We start from the raw sequence: 26,249 nt of genomic DNA on the forward strand, positions 1-26,249 counted from the left end.
ATTTATCTATCTTGGCTTCAATTTTTCCATCACTAAAACCTGGCATTTTAACAGGGACGTGTGGGTTTTCAAATAACTTTAAGAGGCTTCAACTGAATTACACTGGACCTAAACATGACTACATAAACATGTTAAGGTATATCAAAATAAAATATAGTAATTTTTAAAAAATTGTTTCAGCATCTATGAAACTAATTTCTATGTAAAAATCCTTGAGGAGACGTTTGAGGTGTGTTGGTGCTGAACCGATGAGGTTGAACTGAACCAAAATCACTGAAAAAAAAAAAGTTGGACATTTTTCCAACTTTCTCAGCATATTTTTGCCTACTTAAAAAAACAAACGAACAAAACACACTAAAAGGTGTCTGCCTGACAATAGATCTAAAGATCTAATTCAAAATTGCTAGTGTGTTCAGTATTCTGGTATGACTTGTTCTTCCTTTAGGGACTTTTTTTTATTCCTGAGTGATTGATATTATAGTTAACTGACTTAATTAGCTACTTGACAGAGGGATTGAAGCAGCGGCCAAAAATGAGAGACGCCTTAAAAAACCTGCAGAGAATCTGAGGGAAAATAGTTTGACATCACAGGAAGAGATTACCAGGAAGTCTGGCTCCTTTGAAGGAAAATACAAAAGAAATTATGAATAACTCAAGATTTCTGCAGAGTAGTTTCAGGGCAAAAGTTGCAGTTTTAATCAGAGTTATGTAGTCTACTTTATTGTCAATTCATCATATGTACTAGACATACAAAGAATCAAAATTAAGTTTCGTGCAGTGTGCCGGAGAAACTAAAAACTTAAAAACATCACCTAACAATAAATAAGTAATAGTTAAAAAAAAAAAGTTTTCCATAATCTATATTGATTATATTATAAAAGAGAAACATTAACTCTGGACCAGGTCTCCCTTTAAGAGCGCTTCAGTTCCTTCTCTCCTAATACGGAGGACACAAACCCAGCCTTCACTGCGGAGACCTGCATGAAAAACTTGGGGGCCAAAAGTAAAGACAGATATTTGTAAAGAGAAACATCCGCCAAAAGACTTTCAAAATAAAACACAAACGTTGAAGAGGGAATCGTTTCAATTTAAAGATATTGCGGTTTGATTCTTTTCTAGAAAAGATTATGAGTTCGCTTTTTGCCACATTTGTTATTTGCTCAGTGTTTAGCTGCAATAAAAATAGGATTTCTTCTTTTTTGGCGAGTAAATATCTAAGCTTTAACTCGTCCGTGCCCAGAAAAAATATAAAAAAAATTTAAGGCTGTGGAGCTGTCAAAAAAAAAAGTAACAAGAGTGAGAGGTTCTGCACAGTTTTTCCAACACAACTTCAACTTTCAGCAATAATTAAAGGGAATTTGGGACTTAAAAGAAAATCTTTATTTCAAACAAGTAAAATGACAGAGAAAAAAATACAAAGAGAGCAAAATTATGCAACAAAAATTAAACATAAAAAGAATAAAACTTCCATGTCCAGTTCGAAAAGAAGTAGGGAGAAGACAGAACTTATTGAATCCTACCGCCAATAAGTAAATAAAATAATAAATGACAACTTCTGTCAGCGCTAACGGGGACAATAAGACTGTTAAATAACAGAAAGTCATAAGGTCACCCACGCCGTTTTATTTTGAAAGGGAAATCAGCATACTTCCGATATGAATTTCGCTCCCCACCCCCCTCCCCTGTCTGACTTGATGGATAAAAGTTGAGGAGAGAGGCCAAGCTCCCGTTGAAAGGCGCTCACCGCTCGGGACGCAACCAGAGAGGAGAGGCGCGCGGGGCGAGACCAACCTGATCCAGCATACCACGAGAGGCACGAGCACGCAACAACACGCGTGGGAACGAACATGCAGAGAGAAAAACGCTCCGTTTGGACGCAGAATTTTATATGCGGTTAGATAGATTTGAGAGTTGGGTTACAAGAATTACGCACGAAGCTGGCAAAGCTGGTTCCCAAGGTGAACCAGCTTTTTAAAAATAATTTTTTTTACGCGCAGACCTTGAGGGATGAGAGATTACGCGCGTGAGCAGAAACCTGCATTATTCTCACGCTAAAAAAAAAAAAACAAATAAAAAATGAAATTAAGAAGCGGGAGCTTGTTGAAATCTGATCATTTTTCCGTGTGGAATTTTGCATGGAGAGCGGACGCAGTGAACACTTTGCCACATGTTGACGATCGCTTTCAGAGCCGCACTCGGACTGGCTTGTGGAAGCAGCCTCAGTTGAACTGAACTTGGACATTGTGGGAACCGTGTGGGCAGGCAGGAGGACCGTGCGGTAGGTAGTCACCACACCTGCGCACTGGTCCCACCGCCGGAAACCCTCTGAGTGAGTTTTGATAAAGACCGACGGCATGGACAGAGTCGATCCAGACGTCTCTCCTGCGCGTGAGTCACACTGAGCGAAAAAAAAACAAAACAAAAAAAAAAAAAACATTTGGACGAGGATATTATAACAGCGCGTGCTTTTGCGCAAAAGCGGTCACACAGCGCACGCGACACTCCTGGGACGAGGCTCGGTGCGGCTGCCGGATTGGACCCCCGGGGCTGTGTGCTAAATGCCCAGCCGGACCCCTGCGGCTCCTCAGCCTGGGCGGAAACATGAAGTCCTGGGTCCTGCTACCGCTGCTGCTGACTGCGCTGCTATCGGCCCGTCTGCGGCTCGGGAACGCTGAGGTAAGCCCGGTACACAAATGACCTCTAATCGGTGAGGAGGGGGGCGGGGGGACACCTGCCGGAAGCATGGAGGACCATATAGACACTCGGTTGGAATTTAAAGTTAAATGATGGAAATAAGTGGCTGTGTGATTTGACTCAGTGTTTTGTCAGGTCATTTTCCCAGTATTGGGTTGCATTTATTTTTGGGGCAACAATACGTCACATTTTACATTACAGTTGAGAAAAAGAGTTTGGACTAATTTTAGTCTGAATAATTTTGAATAGGGATAGATTAGGATTGCATTATTTTGATAACTTTACATCCCTATCTAATGTGCAATATGTGAGATAGATTCCCAGCTACGATAAAATGGGTCTGAAATATAGACTGATGGGCACAAGTCACATAATGAGGGCTCAAAATGTTGATGACCTCTGAAGGATCAATTCAGGACTACATATGAGTAAAAGTTGAAATTTTGTGCAATTTGAGTTTTGGCGTGTGCAATGTTAACGCCTGGTTCTGATATTTGGCAGCATATGACGCTTCAAGTTTCATGCATTCATACTTTTCATATCTGTAATGTTTTCTGCCAGTTTTGATGAACTCTAAACGCCGCTAACGTCTGTACCTGACATATATGGGACTCACAAGCATTCTAGATACTCAATGGACACAGCTTTATAAAGATCGTACTGGGGAAGAAGCCCAGGGCGTCATTTCTGAGAGCGGCCAAAAGATTTTATTTTTATTTTTGGAGGAAAGTTATAGTACATTTTTTTTAGAACAATACATATTCAATCTACCATGCATCAGTTTATATCCACTGAATTATAGGGCTGCAGAGGGAAGGTTTCCGCCAGAAAACTTGCTAAGCCTGGTGGTTGGGGCACTCGGGCAATCATTCAACCAACAACCTGCTGTGGTTTTGAGTTAAAAAACAGGAGATTTTAAAATATCACTTGACAATTATATGTTATTGAAAGATTAGAAGATTAATATCTGAACACCAACTATAACATTTAAAAAAAATCTAAACAAGCAAAGCTTTGCCTGGTGGGGGCACAAGTAAAGCCTGGTGGCCCGCCAGGCTTATAATGCAGTTGGGGAAACCCTACATATGGACCCTACATATGGACAGGGCATAGGGTAAATCAGGCCCTGCAAATCTGGTTGATTTGGAACCACTCTGGATAAAATGTCAGACCTCATATGGTCCAGAAAAATTATAATTTCAGCAGATTTTTGTTTTCTTATATAGAACTGTTTTATTTGCTGGATAGATGCTAAAACAGGAGCTAATGCTCAGTGAGGTTTTCCCTTTGCGACTCGGTGAATCCGTGTGCGGCTTGTGTTCAGGTGCAGGGAGGAGTCACTCTGTTGCTGGAAGATGGAGGAGAATGGCGAAATGTCATCTCTGCATGCATCCAGCAGAGATTAAACTGCGATGCTGAGGCTGGAATAGTTTTTTACAGGTGTAAACTGGTTCCCCGTTCCTGAAATCTTTTTTCTCTGGATGGGTTTTGTTTCACTTATCTTCTTGTCAGCCCCCATGCTGAAACAAAAATGTGCACATCCACAAAAAAAAACAAACAGTTAAAACTGTTGACTAAATGAAGCTTCATTTTGACCCGTATAGTGATTGTCATTTAATATGTGCTGATTATTGATATGGCTTGAGCAGAAACGTCTTGTGAAGATTTCCTCTTCTGTGTGGATGATCTGCCAAAACCAGCCCTCGAATTAACTTCTACAAGAGCAGGAAGTGCTTATAAATAGAGATTGATTAGTTGAACTTTTCACTAATTTCAGTTCCCTCTCCCCCGCCCCCTTCAGGGCGTAAAACAAATAAAAGATAAGAAGAGGAAGCCGGAATTAAATTAATTATAAGACTTTCACAATTTATGAATCAAATATGTGCCTCACCTTTGCAGATTGTTGTTTAATTAAGTATATAAATTGAGCAGTTCAGAAGTAAATTGAGTGTTTTAGAGTATATGTGGATGGTTGACGCACTGAAAAAAAGAGAATGGAGCTAAAGCTTAAAAAGAAATGTGTTAATTTGTGACATGTAATTGAATTAAGTTTAACAAGCTTCATTTTTTTATGTTTAACATGATAACTCGAATTCATTTACTTGGATAAATTATATTACGTGTAACAAAAAATTAACAAAAAAAAAGAAAGTTGGAGCTCAATTCTCTTTTCTTCAGTGTGGATTTGTAGAAGAAAATTAGTGAAAATTCTTCATTTTGATGCATGTAAATCAGATTTTTCATCATTTGACCGGCCACTTTACAAATCAGCACAGATCCAGGGCAAACTAGTCAGCTCTGGTTTCTGGCTGATTGGCTAAACCGTTAGCATGCTCATTCCGTTGGCAGAAAGGGGGGACGACGTTGTTCTAGTTCGGCTGCTACATCCACTTGTTGCTGCTCGCGTTCTCAAAACACCAGTTTTAAAGTCCTTCACTGGCTCCCTGTAGCTCAGAGAATAGACTTTAAAATACTGTTGATGATTTATAAATAACTGAACGGATTAGTACCACAATACATTAAAGATCTGCTGTTGTTGTTGTACCAACCTTCCAGACCTCTCAGGTCTTCTGGTTCTGGTTCTGCTCTCCATCCCCAGAACCAAATGAGGAGGAGCAGCATTCAGCTTCTATGCACCACAAATCTGGAACAAACTTCCAGAAAACTGTAAAACAGCTGAAACACTGACTTCTTTTAAATCTCGACTAAAATCCCACCTGTTTATAGTTGCATTTTAAACGTAATCAATTACGAATTTAATGATGGCACTTGACTTAATGCAATGCTTTGATTGTTGAGTCTATATTGCATGCCTCTGTGTTTGTTGTGTTTGAAATGCCTTGCTGCTGAAATGTGCTACACAAATAACATTTAATTGATTGATTGATCTGTTGAACAGACTCCACGTTCACCCGCTTGATTATTCAGCAATTTTTCAGCGCAGCAGCGTCATTAGCGTTCGCTACCGTTCGTAATCCGATAACACACTGTGTACAATGTGTTATACAATGTGTTGTCGAACACAAGCTAAGCGTGTCCACACATGCGCCGGGAGTTCTTATGTTTCGTTTTCAGATTCATTGTAAAAGGTGCTAGAGTTACACCCACAAAAAATGCTTTCACATCAGGTTAGACCTCAGCTTTTAATTTTTTCCTCATCATCATCATCATCATCTACTGAAAAAGTAAACTGTCGATTGGTGACTTTGAGACGGGTCGTTTTTGTGGCAATTGTCTTGGCGCACAAGCTGGCCGCCGCCTGTTCACTTGATCCATTTTACATAAGAACAACAACTAATCTGCCGGGGGATTTCGTGCAGTTTGTGCAGTGTGTGTGTGTGTGTGTGCTCACATCTGGATCCCTGGGTACATGTTAGAGTGACATATGTGCATGTGTGTGGGGGTGTGTGTGTGTGCGTGTGGGTGTGTGTCAGGGGTTAGAGCTCCAAACGTCAGATAGAAAATGTGCAGCGGCTCATAAGAGCATTTATTCGTTAAGCCTCGTTTGGTGTGATTTCAGCAAAAATCTGATTAATGAAGAAAGATACGAAGTTGTGGATGATTGCTGATGTTGCAAATCTAAAAATAAAATTTGAAGGATCCGCGTAAAGTTTTATCAGATTTTTGGACAGATGATGCAGCTTGGGATAAATCAAAGATTATTGCAACATGCATCAAAGTGACTCATCCATTCTTTCAGTTAGACACCTGGAAGGTTTTTACCTTGAAGCAGCTGCAAGTATGTGCAGAATGTAGCAGATTTCATCACAGCAGCTGTTCTGAAAAGATGTTTTCAGATATTAATCACTTAACTTAAAAAAAACACACACAATAAGCGGAGTATGGAGCTGTTTCATTAAGTCATTTGGTTTTAAAGCCAGGGCAGTGAAAATGTTAGCATCTTGTAAAGTTTCACATCAGTAGCATGGACTGCTCCAGTGGTTAACTGAGAACTTCAACTTGCCTTTTGAGGGTTTTTTTGCTCTCCAGTAAGGTATCACTCAGTGTAAGAAGACAACAATGGTACATCCCTGTGGCAAATATTAAAATATATGTATTTGCAACACTATTGGAGAAACTTTGGCAATATATTATACAATTAACTCACAAACTGACCTATCACGATGATAAATTTTGCTGGACAATAAATTGCTCCTGAATTTATCGCGATAAACTATAATATTGTTGCTTTGAAGCCAGTTTCCAGTAATATTATGGTAAGGTAATGGCGCAATAATGCAAGAACACATTTTCAAACACCAATACACTTTGAATTCTAACGAACATTTACCACTGGAACTGGAAGATATTTAAATATCCAAAATAAATAAACAAAACAGAAATGACAAATGAAATAAATGATTAAATCTCTGTAAATAGACAAAAAGGCTATTTGAGACCAAAACACCAGACTGAAGACTGCTGTCCTCCAGGATTTGGTGGACAAAGAATGAGAGAAGATGAACAATGAATCATGCAAATGAAAATTACAGAGCAGAATTAATATTGACTCAGTTTTAGCATCTATGCCAATAAAAATATAAAACAGGTTTGGGCCTTCAGGGCTGCCAGACCCCATTCCTCTGGCCAAAATTACTATTATTATGGAGAGAAAGTAAAATATGATTTCCAACTAAACCTGTACTCATGTAGTACTTTGCTTTTGACATATTGCATGCAGAGCATCTCAGAATAAAGGTTCAGGCTCACCAGTTCGTACACCCATTTGTTGTCACTAATTCACCCCAAATTACTTCCACTTCATAGCCAAATACTTTACAATGGTGCATTACGTTATTTATTTTTTGGTAGCTAAGTATTTTTATGAATATGGACTAATGAGGTAACCAAAAGTCAGTCAAAGTAAGCATGGAGGTGTAAGAAGCTACATGCCAGAGGTTCATTCATCCTGCAGGAAAGAATGAGAGTTTGAGCAGAGAACAGGAAGTCTGAACATCAAAACTGTTCAGTTTTATAATTTTACTCTTTCAACCTGTTATGGAACATGATGGTTTTAGAAATGTTTGCAACTTTTCTTGGTCTATGTTTTGCAGGGAATGCACTAGGGCTGCACGATACTAGAAAAAATTGTGATGCCGATAATATTGGTGGTAAATATTGCGATGACAACAACATTGATGACGATAATATTGCATTAACCGTTGCCATATGTGCTTATTTTCTTTTTCATCTGTGCACTTTACGACCATTATCATTTTTGGACGATGCTATTGATTCATACGCAAGACTGTATCCAACAAGCTGTAGATGACACTAAAATGTAAAATGCAAGTTCAGAACACTTTGAACATATCAGCCAACAACTATTGCACTCCAAACAATCCTTTGCAATATGACTATTGCGCACAATCATTTTATGATGAGGCTATACATCGGATCCACAAAGTGACTTTTAGTAAAGCTAGGTTTACCAGCCACTAACATAAGACTCTAAAAGATGACTCTCTCTCAGACAATGTGTCACATCGTCACTGTTTCTTATTTCAATAAATAATAACCGCTCATCTAGGCAGAAAAGTTTGATGCTGTTACTATGTTTTTGAACAAAACACAGCAAAGTGTTTTAAGACTTCTTTAAATCTTTACAAAGATCACATCCCGTCTGATCTCAGTTTGGACCAGTCACCTCTTTTAAAATGTGGCAGATCAAACCAAAAGTGGTTTCAAGTGAATAACTTACATTAGCTCGTTGGACCAAACCATTTTCACTTTGGGTTTTGGTTCAATGCAGGAATCTACACGGCCTGTAGGAACACAAAGGTGACAGCTTTCTCCGACGTTCCCATTAAAAGAAGAATGTCAGCTTGTGTACCCATGCAGTCGGAGCTCATCATTGTTTTCTCAACTCCTCTCCTCTTTTCTCATTTACCGTCCCTCCATCCATCACCCACACCCTCATCTCTTCAGCCAGGGGTGGAGCGCAGTGTGCGTAGGGGGAGTGTGTGTGCGGGTGTGTGTATGTAGGTGCGTGTGTGTGTTTGCTCTGCTTGCTGCTGTGTGTGATTGAAAAACTACCCACCGAGCTCAGCGGGCCTGGGTTTTTGTTTTTTACTTGTTTTCTTTTTTGTTCCTGCAGCAACATTTGGCGACCTGCCACTGCCGCGCTGATAAAAGAAGGCATGTGGCGTCGCATCTCGGCGCGACTGCGACTCAAGCGTTACATCGATTCCCCGCCGTTGTTTGTGTTTGCCCTCTGCTGAAAACTTTGATCGTCTTTTTGACAGCGTGTGTGCGCTGGCTGTCTGCTGGCCCCCCATAATTACATTCCATTACACACTCCACCTTTCTCCTCAAACATTCCTTACAAACCCCGCTGCCTTCAGGGCTTCCTCCGAGGCCCCCTGGTAGTGTGTGTTCTTCACAAGCACATCTGCGACCTGCTTGTGTTCCGCAGCAGCCCAGCAGATTGCCTTTTTGACCTGCAGTCTCAGCTACACACTCACACAGGACCAGAAGCAGAAGTGATTGGAGATTTCTTCTGTGCAAATTGTGTGATGCATGAGAAATAAAGAAAAAAAAAAGCGTTGCTCTCAAATCACTGATTGTGCAAATTGGAAATACTAAAATAAATTTGCTTCACTGTTTCTATGCATCTGAAAAACATCTCATTCTAGCGCATAAACTTTTATCAAAAACTTTTTTTTTCTCTTTTTTTTAATTGGTGCGTTTCCAAAGTCAACTTTACTGTCAGTTAATCGTATATGTGTCCTAGATGAACGAGGAATCAAAATTACATTTCTCGCCATCCCCGGTGAAACTACAAACTTAACAGCATCACAATAATAAAGAAGAATAGTCGGAACTTTTTAAGTTACTAATTGCTTTTACTTAATATATGATGTTTTTAACTTTGTAGTTTCTCACAAGATGAAACTACAAACATGACTACTACATATGATGAATTTACAATAAAGTTGACTCTGACCTTGGAAACACACCAAAGTCTGTTTCCACGATTTTTGAGAATTTTGTGCTGCGATGAGGCTTTTATTTTTTTCCCCAGTTGTATTGAATGTTGTGTATTTTGCGAAACCCCAAATGGAAACACTTTTTTCACATTACATGAATCACGTGATCAACAACTACAGGCGGAAAAGTTAGAGAAGGAAACGACAGGAAGTGGTCGGAGGATGATGGCGTTTTTAAATCACTCGTCGTCTAAACAAACTTATTCACTTGTGATTTTAATTGAGTTTCTTTTTTAACGGAAACACCGTAATTGCAAAACTGTGTTTCGTCGACATCAGTGGAACATCGGCAACGTTTTGTGCACATTTGTAATGGAAACGCAGCTACAAATCTTGCTGCCATTTTAAACCAGCGGCTGAAGCTTATTTCCTGGATGTGTGTGCCACTCTAATTTGAGTGGAGGGAGCAAAATAATGGCCTGTTGTAGAGTGAAAAGCGTGTGTGTGTGTGTTCGGTTGTAAGGCTGCCTTGACAAATTGGGCGGACAGTGGTTAAAGCATCTGTATGTAAAGGACAAAAAGAGACGAGTAGTGTGTGTGCGTGTGTGTGTGTTTGCTAAAGTGGGTCAGCCAATGGCTGGTGAAAGTCATCCAGGTGTCCTTAGCCATCACCGCCCACCAAGCAGACAGAGAGCAGGGGAAAGAAAGCCGGAAGGGGGGGGGGATGATGTGAAAACAGCAGAAGATTCAGCTGGAGCTGCTCTGGTTCAACGAAAATAAAAACTAGGATTAAAACAACTGTTTTTTCTTTTTTTTTTGCATGAGCAGCTATTGGTTTTGTGAGCATGAGCTTTGTTGTCAGTTGTTTGCCTATGAAACCAGAGTGTTTGCTGTTTTTCCCCCATTTGGTGGGAGCTAAATTTATAATGCAACCTTACTGAGGGGAACGACCCTAGAAAAATAGAACCGAGGACGGAAAAGACATGGAGGAAAAAACTCAAGTCAAATATATCTCATTTTAATTTTAGGCAGTTAAAGTCACACACATTTACATGAGCTGCCATTTATGGGCCTGTTTCTCTTAATGACATGTTCAAAAGGCACAACCTGGCTTTGTTTTTTTGTATTGTTTATTTTTATGTTACATTACTGTGGGAGAATAAAGAGGAGTAATAAAATGTAATTATTTTTCAGTTATTATTAATGAGATGAGCTTTATGGAACTCCGTGTTTGAGCAGTTTTGCAGTTTTCTTGAGGTTTGTTCCAGATTAGAGGAGCTGAATGCTCCATGTTTGGTTCTGATTCTGGGGACGTGGAGCAGAACCAGAATCAGAAGAACAGAGTGGTCCAGAAGTCACAACTGAGGAAATAAAACAGCTGATTTTATCTGGCAAAATTTTCTGAAATGTACATGAAATCAACTGCAATTGTAGAATAGTTTTTTTTTTCTAGTTTTGTGAAATTTTACAGACGTCAGCTAAAACAGCCCGCTTCATACCAGCTCTACCCCAAAAAGAAATGATGTATGCTGAGTTTTGTTATGGCAGTTTTGTGTGTTACGGCACCAGAGATGAGCTGTGATAAAATTACATTAAAAAAAATTAAGAAACGTGCCAAATATATGATATTCTGTCAAAAGTAGTTTTTGATTTACGTTTCTGAAGAAGGAAAGATTTTAATCTCACAATTACTCTATCATCTATCATGTTTCAGAACCTTACACGTTTCTTTTTCCTTAATGGTTTTCTTCGTTTTGGCAACCGTTTTCTGTTTTATGATGCAATGCGGAGTGAAGTCCAAAGCGCCAGCTGCTGATTATGCAGCTGCAGCTTTACTTTGTGTGTGCCGGTATTTAAATCACGATTGTGCGTCGTCGCCGTGATGCAGGATTTCTGAAGTATCGTTTCACTTCCCAGCTGGTTGGGCACACAAATAGTGCGAGTCTAAATCACATTTAAAGGAACTAAGGGTGAATTTGAATAAGACGGTTCATTGTCCATGTCCTCTGTGAATCTGGAGTATTAAAAAAAAATAATTAAGCAACACATTAGGATCTATTCGGCAGCATATTTACAGTTTAAATGAACAGGAGCACCTAAGGAATTTAAATTTTACTAGTTAACATTTAGAAATATACAGGAAGTGAAATTGGAGAGTTTTGATGGATACGTCTTTTTTTCTCACAGTTCTCACTTCTCATGATCTCTTAATTTGTTCCGGCATGTCTTTTTTTTTTTTTTTAAACGTTCCTGTATCAGTTGTTTCTCTAAGATGGTATCGAGTAACAGCCAAGCAAAACAAAACGCTTCAAAGAATGTTCGCTGCCATCTCCATTTGATCTCCGCAGTGAAACCACAGGCCTTTCCTGCAGCACGGCCGCGCTAGATCCATCAGGAGTCCCTGCAGCGGCACTCATTAAAACCTCATTAAGTCTCTCAGTTCAGCTCTTTTCTTAAATAATGGATACTTTCACTACATACGTTTTAAAAAATATTGAGAGAGAAAAAGAGAGAGGAAGAGAGAGGGAGGGAGAAAAGCAGGGGGTCTTGTGGGTAAACAGACAGGGAAAGGAAGCAGCGAACACCAATCACAACCCTAATTTCCTTCAAAGGAGGAAGTGAAACTGGAGCAAGTTTTGACTGGAGATCAAGAACAGAGATACTCTATAAAAAACACTTTAGCGTCCTGTTTTAGCAATTAGCACAGTTAGCATTAAAAACAGTCTGATGTGTGGCTTGCCGGTAAACGGATAAACGGAAAAACAGACCAGCTTTCTCAAACGTTTAGCCTTCCTGTTATCTACTGAAATCCCTTACTCTCTTGAAAAGTAGCAGAGTGAATGAAAAGTGAACATGTCTCTGTAAAAAAATCTAGCTTTTTTTTTTTCAAGGTGTCTCTTCCAACTTCATTTTTATAAAAACCTTCATGAAGGTTTTAGCTAAATTACTGCTAATTCAATTTCAACACCTCCCCAAACGAATCTGACTTCATTGGCAAATGAGCTAGATTTTGATTAAATCAGACTAAACACGGTCACAGAACTGGAATACTGCAACGCATTCAGATTGTCGTGATCACTCAAAGACTGCGTAGCTTATTAGGTAACACACTGTAACTGTATGTGTCTGTCTCTGCAGGGCGATCCACTCCCTCAGTCACTGATTGACCTGGTGTGGGACTCTCCCATCTCCTCAGTGGAGGACCTGAAGCTGCTGCTGCAGCAGCAGGAGTCCAGCACAATAGGTACGACTGGCCGATGCACACAGAAACACACTCACACACACATTAATTAGACCCACATGGAGGAGGTGAGGATGGGGGTGTCTTAACAGTCATGAATGAAGGGAAATGCCGTCTAAGAGCGTGTCAGCAGACATTCCAGGCTACGTTGCTCAGTCGGTTATGGGAGAAGTCTGAGAGAGAGCAGCAGCAACTTTTTTCCCTTCAGGAACCGAAAAAGCGAAGAGGGGGGGAAACGCTTCCAGCACAAGGTCACTGAATTGTTCTGCTGCACTGGATTCCTCAAAAGGCCTGAATTATGGATGTGAGCATTTGTGCCACAGAACGACCGCGTGTGCTGCGTGTTTTCTTCACCTCCACAGAGTCCAAGAATGAAGCAGCTCACACGCAGATCAGCAAACCGTTTTAAACTTCTGCCACAGCGGAACCAAGTCACACATACACGTATTAATAGACGGGACTTTGATCATCTCATAATGTATAAATAACACAGTGACATAGCAGTGGCTACAGAGAGGAACAAGCAGAGGGAAGGATGCATAGAAACAGGACATGAGGGAAGTGACTCAAAATATTTTTAATTTAGAATAAACTATTTTCATGAGGTTGACGCAACTTAATCGTCTTTACGTGAGATTCTAGCATGTAGGCAAGTGAGTCATTACAGATGGTCTAATGGCATTTACATAGTTAAATAAAAAAAATTAATTTAACCCTTTGAATCAAACATAAAGGCCATTTTGGATCTTCATTTAACCCAACATACATGGCCCATTGAACTATGGGAGGAAGTCTGAGTAGCATGTTGCTATCACACAATAATGCTAAACAATTATTAATGATTATTAATTATTAACTTAGTGACATAAATGATAAAAAAAAAAATGTGTTCTCAAAAGATTTTTAACAAAGTAAAACCCTTAGCTACACTTTGTTAATGCGACATTCACATGCTAGTAGCCACGCTAGCATGTTTATTTAGCCAGGTTAGCCATGACAGAGCTAAGCCTCTCTCAGAAACGATGGCAGAGAAATTCACCTTTGCTTTTTTTATGAATTGACTTAACCATTTGCATTTTATTGATTTTAATTACCTGAAAAAATGAGTTTTTTCTTAAAACAGGACAGTGTGCTAAACGTGTTAACAAAAAATGCTTTGCACCAGATTTAGCTTCAGCTAGTTTTCATCTGTAGTGACTTCTGTATATTTAACAGTTCTGCATGGTATTAAAATTGATGCTATACTAAATATAAAATAACCATTCAGACTGTGAATGCTTCTTTTAACAAATGATAATACATAAAAAAACTAATTACATTCACAGTTTATTTAGATACAGATAAATGGACACCTAGCAACCTCTGTAAACAAAGTCCTTTAACACCAGGCAGCTAATTAAAGTTAGCAGGCAACCAAGTAACACCTTCATTTGTGTTTTGGAAACACGCACACACACACGTACACACACACTCACACATTGGCTAAAGCAGCCTACACTAGGGATATAATTAGGACTTGGGGGCTACAGTATGAAATGAGAGTATACGTACACACGCATGAGTTATATTTAACAAGTCATATCTTTGTTCAACAATTTTCTTGACAGCAGTGAGACAAATTGTGGCAGAAAATAGCCTAATTGTTTGAGAGAGGTTAAAAAAAAGGCTTCCTTTGTGAGTTGAACAATGAGCTTGGCATAAATCTGCCCAATAGGCTGCTCGTGTTTTACATGTTTGACCTGTTTATTCAAGATCTATGCTGTAAAATGTAAAGGTGACCTAACTGCTCCTCATCCTTTTGATTTCTTTACTACAGATGATAAAGAGGACGAGCACGACAGTCTTCTCAGCCCCATCCACGGTCGATACATTAGAAGTCTTGGTAGGTTTCCTTATTTGTTCCCAGCATTGCTCTTCTTTTATCTTGATATTTTATATTGTTAAAAATAATTCTTACCTTGGTTTTGATCTCATATTTCTTGCCGTAGAAGCTCAGCAAGCCCAGAAGGCAGAATGTAAAGTCAGAACAGAGGTGATGGAAATAACCAGATCCATGGTGGATCGTAGCAACGCCAACTTCCTGGTGTGGCCTCAGTGTGTGGAGGTGCAGCGATGTTCAGGCTGCTGCAACTCCAGACACCTGCAGTGTGTCCCCGTCGTTAACGCCACCCGAAACCTGAAGGTACGCAACAAATAAAGCATGATTTCACTGTCTTCTGTAAAGTGACAGCTGAAGAAAAGTTTATCATGCTTAACTTCCCCCAAATGAAAAAAAGAAGCTATTTTTGATGTATTGGTTGATTACATTTCTTGATTAGAGATTAAGTTTTTTTTTTTTCTTAAACTGGTATAATAGTGTTTATCTAAAGTGGTTCTGCTCCCATAATGCAATGAAAATTCATTTCCCAAAAATGAAGATTTTGTAAATCTCAAATGGCGAATTAAATCATGACTGCTCAATGTTTGAGGTTTGTTCAAGTTTAGCAGAATTTACACTAGAGATAAAACAGTGCAGCACAGTAAAAAAAAAAAAATCAATTTAACGTCAGCAGTACCTACATCAAACTAAACATTAAGATGCTTTTCCATTACCCAATAACTACTTTCTTGCTTCAAAAGTTGCCCTAAACAAAGTTGCGACATCGTCTCACAACAGCTGCTTACTCTGGGTTCATAAGAGTAGTGCACACTTTTATGAATTACTTATTTGAGCTGATAAAATCACTTGCTGGCAGCAGAAATATTGTTGGGCTTAATGTCACAAGATCTTGTGAGATCAGATTTCATCGTGTCCTTACTTAAGCAGGATCAAGATACGCTGCATTTGCCAAGTTTCTGGATACAAGCAAGGAGTCCAGCTTTGATTGGTCTCAGCTAAACGGTTACATGAATGACACTAAAAATGATCATACATATTAGGTTAAAGCAGTTTATGCAAATCAAAACGAAGCGAGACTAAACTCTGACAAACTCCTTCCACTTTTTGCTTCACAAATTCTCAAGTCAATTAAATATTTTATCTACAAATCAAAGAAATTCATAACAAAGTACATTAAAAAAATACATGCCTAACTCGGACAAAATAAATTAATAGAACAATAGTTCAGTTTTTTTACATTGAGGTTGCTATCTGAACTGTTTCTTAGGAGCGGTTGCTAAGCAACATCCAAATGTTTACTGGTCTTTGTTTGGAAATGGTTCTGGATCTCACTGCAGTAATGACATTTAACTGGAAATTAGTTCATTCAGAGCAGCAGATTGCAGAATGTGGACAGAGAAAAGCACTTTTTAATTGATTTAATGATTTATAAATAATGAGCCACACAAACCTTTTCCTTTAAGAAATGATTGAATTGTATCTAAAAGCTGCTTGAAATGCAACAAAACAACCGTCCGCCCCTCCCCCCCCCAAGTTATCACTTTGATTTTTGGATAAATTCATATTCCCACAGATTAAATGTTGAAGTGACAACATATTTATGGTTAATATTTATGGTTATTCTAGCAGAACATTTCAAGTTCTAATTAAGTTCTTATAAATCACCCTGCACAAATTACCATTAGGTTTTTGTTTGTTTTGTGAATTTGTAAGCAGATTGATACATTTCTGTATCGACATGCTATAATGGAAGCCAGATTAATGGGTAGATAATAGAAAGCTGATGAAAGCTATGTGGTATTTTTATTATATTGTTTGAATGATTAATGATAGTTTGCATAGACCGTTTGGTTCAATTTACAGACGGGAATTTTTACAAACAGGAATCTCAGCTTCACTCTGTGAACATGATTAGCAAACAGGTCCTGACAGGCAGCTGCTTAAAACTATGGAATCAGATGTCAATACTAGGAAATCGACAACATTAAATATGGATTGTTACACTCACCAGCCAATTTATCAATTTATTTTTTAATAAAAAAAGGCGTCGGACACATTCCTTAGTTTTTGGTCCGTGTGGTTGTCATAGTATCATGCAGTTGCTGTTATTGTGATGTGAATCTCCCTTTTCATCATATCCATTATTGCAGCAGTGTTGAGGCTGACTGTGGAGGCTGCTGGAGTAACAAACAAACATTTAGCCCAACAGTCATGCACAACAAACTGATGTGAGAAGATTCAAGTTTTGCGGCATACTGAAAGTTGCCATCAGAGGGGTAAATAAAGGTCATAAAGGGATAGATAATGGTCAGCAGCAATCATCTTGTAGGCTGTGGCATTTAAACAAGGCCCACTTAGTCTCAAGAGGTCTGAGGCAGGCGTGCCCAAAGTCGGTCCTGGAGGGCCGGCGTCCTGCATGTTTTAGGTCTCTCCTTGGTTTAACACACCTGGATCAAGTGATGGCTCGTTTGAAGGCCTAAGAGGAACATTGACTAGCTTGTTACTACTAGGGAGAGAACTAAAACATGCAGGATGCCGACTTTGGGCACTTCTGGTCTAAGGGATGCAAAGAAAAAAATCCATCACACCCCAGTGACCTGGATGTGTAGAGTGGATACAATGTCTTCATGTTCAATTCTCAGACCATCCATCCTCACAAGAAAGTTGGTTAAATCACATTTTATCCCTATTTTGGTGCATGTTTTGGACATTGGCAAACTGTCTTCACCACAAACAGCTGCCTAAATATATTCAGTTGCTCATTTGTGATTGATAATTCTTCATGTCAACCATCAATTGAACTGATTGATCTACTCAAAGGGTTGGTGGGTATATGTATGCAACAGGTTTAGAAAGCTGAAAGTTTACAATTTCTAATGGATGCACCATCATGCCTTTATCGAACACAAACAGTTTTCTTATTTGGTCGTTCATCTGTCTTTCTCAGGTAACAAAGATTGTGTACAGGAACCAGAGACGTTTCAATGAAGACGCCATCATCTCAGTAGTAGATCACGTGAGCTGCCGGCTGCAGGCGCCCCCACTCTCCACATCGTCGTCGTCGTCTTCTTCATCGACTGTCTTCACCTCTGAACCAAACCCTCTTCCACCTCCCCCGCAAAGACACCCTGCATCCTCCCTTCCTCTTTTCCCACCCCACAACCCCCACCCGCTTCCACCAAAGACTCCCACCTCCAAGGCGGACCTCCACCGCCACGACGACCTCAAGCACAACCAGCACCACCATCTTCCGCACAAACAAGATCCGTTGGCAAGGCAGTGGCAGCAGGGCAGCTACACTCAGCTGGTGCACTGGACGCAGCCCCGAGTGCATCAAGCCCCCACATACGTGCAGACCCAACTCAGGACGGCCGGGTTTCTCGGCTCAGTCGGGACCTGGCCGTCTGAGGCGAGGGCAGAGCACACCGTTATGGAAAGTCCGCAGCAAGTCGGACACGGGAGCGGCTTTGACAGGAGCCGTGAGGAGACCGGCGGGGAGGCGCGCCGTCCCGACCATGAACAGCGACAGCAGGAGCTGTTAAAGCACCAGCAGAGGCAGGAGCATCATCATCCTCATCATCATCAACACCCTCACCTCTCGCAACAAAACAACCCCAGAGGAGATGAGGACCAGGAGAGGAGGACGCAGTATCTGCTTCACGCTCCCCAGTCAGACAGCGCTTCCCCGCCCGTCAGCATAACCCCGGCGCCCACGACGGGACAAAATCCCGCTTCTTTCACAACTGCAAATCAAAAAGACTCGGTGACGAGCCAAATAAATGGAGAGGTCACTCGTCACAAACAGGTGAAGAGCAAAGGAGACGGTCCAAAAGACGGGACCGAGAGGGAAGAAAGCGATTACGTAGTTAGCGGTGACTCAGGTCGGGCAGAGGCAGCCAATCAGGAGAAGAAAAATGACTCTAAATCAAGTGGGGGGGCAGACCATTTAACAGAGGAGGAGAGACGGAAGAAGCTACTGGAGATGGTACAGAGTGAGCCAGACAAAGACCCTCTGCTGCATCCTCACCAAAGACCAAAACCAACGACATTTAAATCAGGTAATTCTTACATTTCTGAGACAAAGTACATCTGTTGGATTATAACAGTTTGAATGCTGCGTCACATTACCAGCTGTAAGACTTAGTGTTGAGATATTACATCTGTATTTCACACACAAACAAATTTACAAATTTATCTTCAGTTTGTTTTACTCAAACGTAGAGACTCAACCCGGCTGTTCAGTCCTGAAATGTTACTGGAAAACATTGGAGTGATCATACAATGTCTACAGAACATATGTAAACTTGTACAAAATGCAAAATATATTATATTTATTAGATTTTTATAAAACCTTACAAAAAAATATTAAAATATATTTTTATTGCAGATACTCCTACAAACTCATATAAAGTAGAATTTTTTCTTTTTTTTTTAGGTTTTTCTATGATCTTCCAGAGTTAAGATATACTTAGTTGTATACGTGAGTACAGCTTGGATTTGACACAAAATTCCCAAAAATAGTTATAATAATGCAAAAATAGTATTTTGACCAGTTTATATTACAATGTATTACAACCATGCATTAAATGCACATTTATTACTCTCACGGTTTTTAAAAAACGTATCATACAAGTATTGTCCAATGTAAGCAGATGAATTCAGATTAGGGAATGTGTATCAATGTATGGCCGCATTTAATAACTTAAATATATTAAATTTATTAAGACAATTACTAGTTCAAAGCCAATAAGTGATTTTGGTTTAGTATTTAACTACTTTTTCATTCATTTTTGCCTTTGATGATGTGCAAAATAAACAGGGTCCTGTAATATTTGTCGATCTCTAAGCATTCAGACTAAAGGAACCAGAATAGATCCAGCTGGGGGAAGGAGCAGGTAGAGGCAAATTAGGAAGAACTGAACTGTTGGGATGGTGAGCCGAACGGCAGGCTGGGCTAATCCAATGAAACAAATGCAAAATACACGGAACTAACACAAGAAATAAACTAGAATGGCAAGATATAAGAAAACAAATAAGAAATGACCAAAACAGAAAGTAGCTGAAGCTAAAAGTCTGAGCACCAAAGGAACATGATGACTCCAACCACTGTTGCCCAATCAGGTCGCCTGGCATAACGGTAAAAAATACTGAAGATTATCTGCCCCTATTCTCCACAGCCATTGTCCATGTGAAGAACAAAGATTACAATCTTAGTTTGTAACTCGTGAGTGAGTAAGTTTGTTTATCTGGAAGGATATAGCAATCTGTACATGCCAAAATAAACAGCAGCACACCTACGTGTCCAACTATTTGTCCTCACTTGCTCTGTGTTCTGCAGTCGAAACGTGAGCTCATACGTTCGCGTAGCAGCAGTCTCTGATGAACCAAGTTCAGGTCCCTTCGGGGCACAGTTGGTCAAATTCCAAACCCAGTGTTTATCCTTCCTGTCGCTTCCCTTAAACCAACCTGTCGTTCAGGTTTGTGCTAGCTACTGCTCTCTTTAACTAAAAACCTGCCACAAATGTGTGTTTCTGTGCTTATGGTTGCCCGATTACACCACCCTGCATCTTTATCGACCCACTTGGTAAAAGCAGGTGGGCGACTGTGACTCAGAGGGAAGTGCAGTCGTCTTGTGATCTGAAAGTTGTGGGTTTGGTTCCAGTTTTTCTCCTGTCAGATGTTGATGTGCCCTTGGGCAATTCACTTAACTCAAGAGGCTTACTGCTCTATTTATCGGTGTTTTCCTGTGTGTGCGTGTGTGCATGCGTGTGTGTGTGTGCGAATGGGTGAAAGTGGCTCCGGTGTCGTGCTTTGCTTGATCGATGCGACTGGAAAAATCCCTAAATAAATTCAGTCTGTTAACCTCTTAAAAAGCCTTAAAATAAATACACCCTTTTTTTATGCAAATAATTTCACAAGAAAGATTTTGGAAAACATTAGCCCTTAATTTGAGTCCCTTTTCTCAGTGGGGATAAAAAATATCACATTAAAAACTAATGTGGCTCTCACAAAGTCAGGCATAGGGTGCATACCTGTGAGGCATGTGGTTTCCCCTGCACTGTCTGCGAACCATTGAGATTTCATAGTCAGGAGTAGAAACTTGTCATGACAAATTCCTTCATTTGCCAAAATTTCAGCTGCCATGTCTCAAGCTTCAACCTTGCTCAGTGTCTGAGCTTTTTCCTTCCGCATTATTCTCTCTCTCATGCATCCTACAACTTTCTATATTTTGTAACATCTTGCATCAGATGCTCTTCCGTATTCTGCACCATTTCATCCACAAGCCGGCGACGACGGTTGACCTTACCAGCTTGGTGTTGCATTTGAAACAATTCAGTATGAACACCGTTCCCTGCCGAGCAGGTTACTGTGCGACACAGAGGACGCGAACGTCATAAAAATGTACAGATAGTGAGTCTGGTCTAAAATCCTTTTTGCTGCGTCTGTGTGATTGGGTGCATTTCTCTTCCCATGGCCTCTGGGAGCCACTTTAAAATCCCAAAACATTTTAAATAAAAATCATATGGACTCTTAACATTAAAGTAGAAAAAAAAAAGATTTTTTGGATTCTTTTTAGCAGCATTAACACAAGGCCAAGTCAACATAAAAATGGTTCAACATGAACCAAACCAACCAACCAACCCTCTTCGATTACTATCCCAATTGGCCTAATCTTGTCTCTTCTTGTTTTGTGCGTTTTCTCCTACAGCGTTGTCCACTGTGGTACCGGCGTCGACGGCAGCTCGTCAGGTACCGTTCCGACCCGCTTCTCCTCGCCGTAGAAAAAGGAAACACCGCAAACGCATCAGCAAAGCTGCTATGAGGGCTATGATCATGTAGAGATGAAGGTGAGGACACAGAGAAACCTACAGGCATGAAGGAGAACGTTTTGTTCAGTAAAGTTTGTTTTGCTCTGAAACCCTCGGTTACGTAAGCAGAGAGCCGACGTTTTCTGTATACAAAATGTTGATGGCATTTTGAAAATCACATAATTAAGGGAAGGGTCTACATTGTCTAGAAATCACAGAGACTTCTGTTTTAGTAGCGCTAGCTGCGCTATATAAGATGCTAATAAATGATGAATAAGAAGGACGGGGAACACATTCTGAATGCTGGTAGTTATAGTTCCCAATTATAAATCTGAATTAAATCAAAAGTTGGACCTTTTTTTTTAAAATAGCATGTTTGAAGTTTTGCTCTTTTCTTTCTCCAACAGGAAGCGGCTCTGCAGAATCAAAGATTGTGGAGACAAACGATGCGTTTCCTGGAGCCGGGACGTTCAGACCAGCTTCTTTTACGTACTCGGCTTGGCAGAAAGTCACCTTTCCAGCTCTGGAGATGCTACGAAGTATCCGTTAGTCTGGATTTAACAAGTGCAATCTCGTGAACTCCTCAAATTAGAGAGGCTTTGACACACTAAACACTGGACCTCAACTTGTGTCATCTGAAAAGCACAAATGGATGAACTAAATGAGGATTTATCTGTACAGCGCTTCAGGAACGCAGGACAAGAGGCAGCCATTGACTGGCTACTTTCAACAAGTTGCTTAATTTAGCCAAGATGGATACTGAATTGCTGATTTGGGGCTAAACGTGGAGTTTGAAATAAAAAGAAAAAAGCAAACTGACCAGGAGAACTGGATTTCTACACTGGGAAGACTGGAAACTGTAGCCTACAGCCATGGCCTCAGTGCCAAAAAAATACTGTTATCCTGAAATGTTTGAGTCTAACATAATGTAACACTGGAGTAGTAACCCACTGATCATACTACACCGACTTTAGAGTCTACTATGTTCTGTAGCTAATTGTACAGGAAAATATCAGTAACCTGCTCAATTATTACTGCTGTCTAATAAAATAAACAAAACAACAACTAAATGCCTGCTTTAACTAAATGCTATAGATATCCACAAGTCTTAAAGACATGGCTTTTAGAGGCTGTTGTGAATCAGTTATATAGATAAATGCTACATTGTAAGAAAAAAAAAGCTTTTAAGAAAATGATTTCCTGGTGAAAGAGAAAAAAAAGTATTTCTTAACTTATTGAAGAGGAGGATATGAAGTCGTTTGGTTCTCAAGTGTAATTATTGCCACAGACATGTAATATTTGGTTGTACTGTAATGAATGTTATTTTTCATAAAAAATAATAATAAAAAAAGGATCAAGAAAAAATTGCAGTGATATCTTTGGTGGGTGTTTGGGCAGCTGAAGAAAAGCCATGCACATCACCATGCACTTTGTGTGTGCGTGTTAAGCTGCGCGTTGCACATTAGAATCACCTGCTAATCTTTGCTCTATGACTGCAAGTCATGTAGCACCGTCACACGAAGCAAAGCAGCGGTCAGCAGAGTTTCTGGTTGCTATAGGTACTCATGGACAGACATGTCAACAGAGGAGTATCGAATGTTTGAAAGAAGGACAAGGGAGGGAGGCTGTCGGCTCAGGAATGACGTGATGAATGGCAGAAAGGGTGAGAGCATACTAAGAGTCCTGAGAGGGACCATGGCAGGAATGATGAGAAAGACCAAATCCACACACAACTAGAAAAGATGGAGGGGGGTGGGGGGATTATTTTAGAAGCAATAGTTAAGCGTTTCTCACATGACCTAGTTTTACTAGCCTGTTCTGCTCTTAAAAAATATTTTTAAACTAGAAATTTTCTGAAGAAAGGGGTCTACTAACATGTCTGTATTGGTCGAACCCACATCAGGTGATCTAATGCTGAAAATGAGCAAAAAATGCTAAGGTTTGCTTTAATTATGTCAGTAGCATGTGGGGCATCACTAGCATGTTGGACTACCAGTGACTTACTCAACTCAGTATGCATTAGTGTGTAAACTAAAATGAGCTAAAATTATAAGGTTATCTTAAATTATCTGGGGCATTACTAGCATGTGGGTCTACATTGACTTACTCCATTTACAATGCTAAATGTAGATAACATATCAAAAATAAGCTAAAATGCTTATTTTAGCTGCAAGGCAAATGTTAGCATCAGGGCTATCACTAGCACATATAGAGACTAACATGTAAACACTACCAGTAGGATGCAGGGTCCTGGAGGTGCATGGGAGTTTGCCCAACCAGTTTAAATGTGTTTTGCGGACTTGGAGAAGATGTTTGACTTTGTCCCCCTGGAAATTCGGTGAGAGGTGATTCTGGAGTACGGGTGACCAAGCGGTGACCAAGCCCCTTGATACGTGCCTTTAGGTTCCTGTGTATGACTAGTTTCAGAGTTTGGTTTGCTTTGCAGGCTGTAAGTCAGGCATGCATGTTATGGCGAGACTTGGACCCTGCCATGGAAGCTGTTAATAATCTGTAGGGACAGAATTTCTGTGCACAGTCGAGGTGTAGAGGGATTCATTCTGGAGGGCTCAGGATTGTGTCTCTACCTTTTACAGATCATAGTGTTTTGTCAGCTTCATCAGCTTGTGATCTACAGTCATCCGCAGCCAAATGTGAAGAGGTCAGGACCTAAATAAACACCTCCAAATCGACTAAGGTCTTGAGCTGGAAAAGGGTAAAGTGCCTTCTCCAGTTTGATGACAAGTCCTGCCCCAAGTTTGCAAACAAGGAGGGAAACAACAGAAGATTGATAAAAAGATTGATACGCCATTTGCATTGAGAGGAACCAGCTGACTTGGGCATCTGGTTAGGATGTGTCCTTGACCCAGACATGTCCTCACTGAGGAGTAGAAAGTTCTGGTGGAAGATAATGTATAGATGGATGAACGCAGGCATGAGATATTAAAGTGGAAAACTTTAATGTCAAAATAAAAAATGTGGAACCTGCACCTAAAATCCCTCAAGGAATAAAAAACAACAACACCTGGATGATGTGCAGCAGATGAATCCAGCAAGGACTGACTAAAACATGAAGGATTAAAGACTGAGGATCTCAGATTAGTGGGACAAAGAAATGTAAATATAATCCATGTTTCACATGATCAAAAAGCATTGTACAGGAAGACAAAATACATAAAGTAATAACTAAACAAATGAATGGGTGCCAACTGGCTTAGTGGTTCAGCAGGCCCTGCATCATGTGTAGAGGTTACTGTTCTTGACTCAAGGTTCAGGTTACGCCCCTGCGCCATTTACTGCATGTCTTCTTGAACAACGTCCAATGAAGGAAGGTCTCTCTCTACTGCTTCAAAATCTAAAATAAACGAATAAGTACAATTCATAAAACTCTCAAGGAGAAGCACGGTTAAACAAAAAGCTTTCACAGAGATCAACAGAATTCATGACAGGAAACCATTTTCTGTGCCACAGACCCAGAGATCCTGTCATCAGCCCAGTCGATGTCAAAACATGCAAAAGAAGCACACACATATTAAGTTATCCTGCCTACAAGGGAAACGTGTTCTCATCTCATCCCCAGACATTTACCTGGCAGAGTACAATGTTATTTAAGGAATGAAAATAAGGCCAATGTTGTGCTAAGAGTGTGATTGTGTGGCCCTTTCACACCTTGAGATGCTCCTTTGTGGCCTGAGAAAGAAAAAAAATCGGACAACTTCAGCTGATAAGACTCCTGTACTCAGGACAGTTCGAAGAACATCTTGCCTTGTTGAAAAGCTAATGTAACAAAACTGCTATCTCCTTGTGATTTTATTTGCTGTATTTCTTTTTGTAACACAATTTCTTGTGCATCTTTGCAGCTTCTTACAGATTTCTCTTCCTTATAGGCCTCTCCTCCAATAAATCATAACCCAGCCCCCGATCTGGTCTGGTTGTCTGTAGAGTAGGTGTGAGGTTTTGTGGTCTGATGAACCAATGAGGGTGAGCCAAAGTTCAGCCAGGTCACAGAGGCCACACAAACGTTCTGTTCCCAATGCATTATGATGGTTTACGAGAGTGGTTGCACATGCACATGGTGGGCATGCGAACATGGCCGCCTGCCACCCCTGTGGTGTTCCTCTGACAAGTGTGTGTGATTGTGTTCACGGTGTTGTGAACCAAATGGAGAGAGTGTCTTTTGGCACGACGTCCCCCCACGCCGGTAGCTTAATGAGCTGGTAGCTGGCAGCCACTCAGGGTTGGTGGCATCCTCCGGGGTCACACCATGGTGTTTTGTGTCAACAGCTCGGCGGGTCCTCGTACATTTTACACTCGCCTGAGAAGACGAGTACACACGCTTTTCGGAGAGGTCACAGCAGCTTGGCACAGCTTTAGCCGATCAACATACGGATGGTTATGTGCACAGAGGCCAACATGGGGGAACACAACTTTCTTGCTCACCACTATGTGTTTGCGTTCATACTTTTTTTTGTGAAGTCAACCCTATGATAGTGGGGAGCGATTACATAAGGTTCTTGAGATAAACAGAGTTTTGCGGTGTCTGTACACGCATTCAACTTCTCACCTAACACAGATATTTCACCTGTAAGGACAAGCAGTTGTTAGCAAAAATTACCAGGACTTTTAATGTTGGCTTGGGCCTTTCTGTGTGAAGACTCCATGGTTCTCCCTTTGTTTGAATAAAAGCTTGAATAAATGCT

The 26,249-nt window shown here is 40.3% G+C and overlaps 1 protein-coding gene across 2 annotated transcripts; it reads left to right on the forward strand.

The window, feature by feature from the left end:
- The first annotated feature begins 1,679 nt into the window (after positions 1–1,679).
- Positions 1,680–26,249, forward strand: pdgfba (platelet derived growth factor subunit Ba). 2 transcript variants are annotated; one of them, XM_008430204.3, is made up of 7 exons: positions 1,680–2,676; positions 12,762–12,867; positions 14,681–14,746; positions 14,856–15,046; positions 17,691–18,801; positions 21,453–21,591; positions 21,960–26,249. In XM_008430204.3, exons 1-6 carry the CDS (start codon positions 2,602–2,604, stop codon positions 21,581–21,583), a joined length of 1,680 nt encoding a protein of 559 aa, XP_008428426.1. In that variant the 5' UTR covers positions 1,680–2,601; the 3' UTR covers positions 21,584–21,591; positions 21,960–26,249. The 2 variants fall into 2 exon arrangements, with proteins under 2 accessions (XP_008428426.1, XP_008428343.1); XM_008430121.3 differs by having other exon boundaries at positions 1,683–2,676; positions 14,853–15,046.

The sequence above is a fragment of the Poecilia reticulata genome, chromosome 1 (genome assembly GCF_904066995.2).
Source record: "Poecilia reticulata chromosome 1, P_reticulata-male-v2, whole genome shotgun sequence".
Taxonomy (NCBI): Eukaryota; Metazoa; Chordata; class Actinopteri; order Cyprinodontiformes; family Poeciliidae; genus Poecilia; species Poecilia reticulata.

Coding starts and splice junctions, on each gene's coding strand:
- pdgfba (XM_008430121.3), top strand. CDS start 2,602: ATGAAGTCCTGGGTCCTGCTACCGCTGCTGCTGACTGCGCTGCTATCG. Junction 12,868..14,680: donor GCAGGAGTCCAGCACAATAG/GTACGACTGGCC, acceptor TCTTTACTACAG/ATGATAAAGAGGACGAGCAC. Junction 14,747..14,852: donor TCGATACATTAGAAGTCTTG/GTAGGTTTCCTT, acceptor TTCTTGCCGTAG/AAGCTCAGCAAGCCCAGAAG.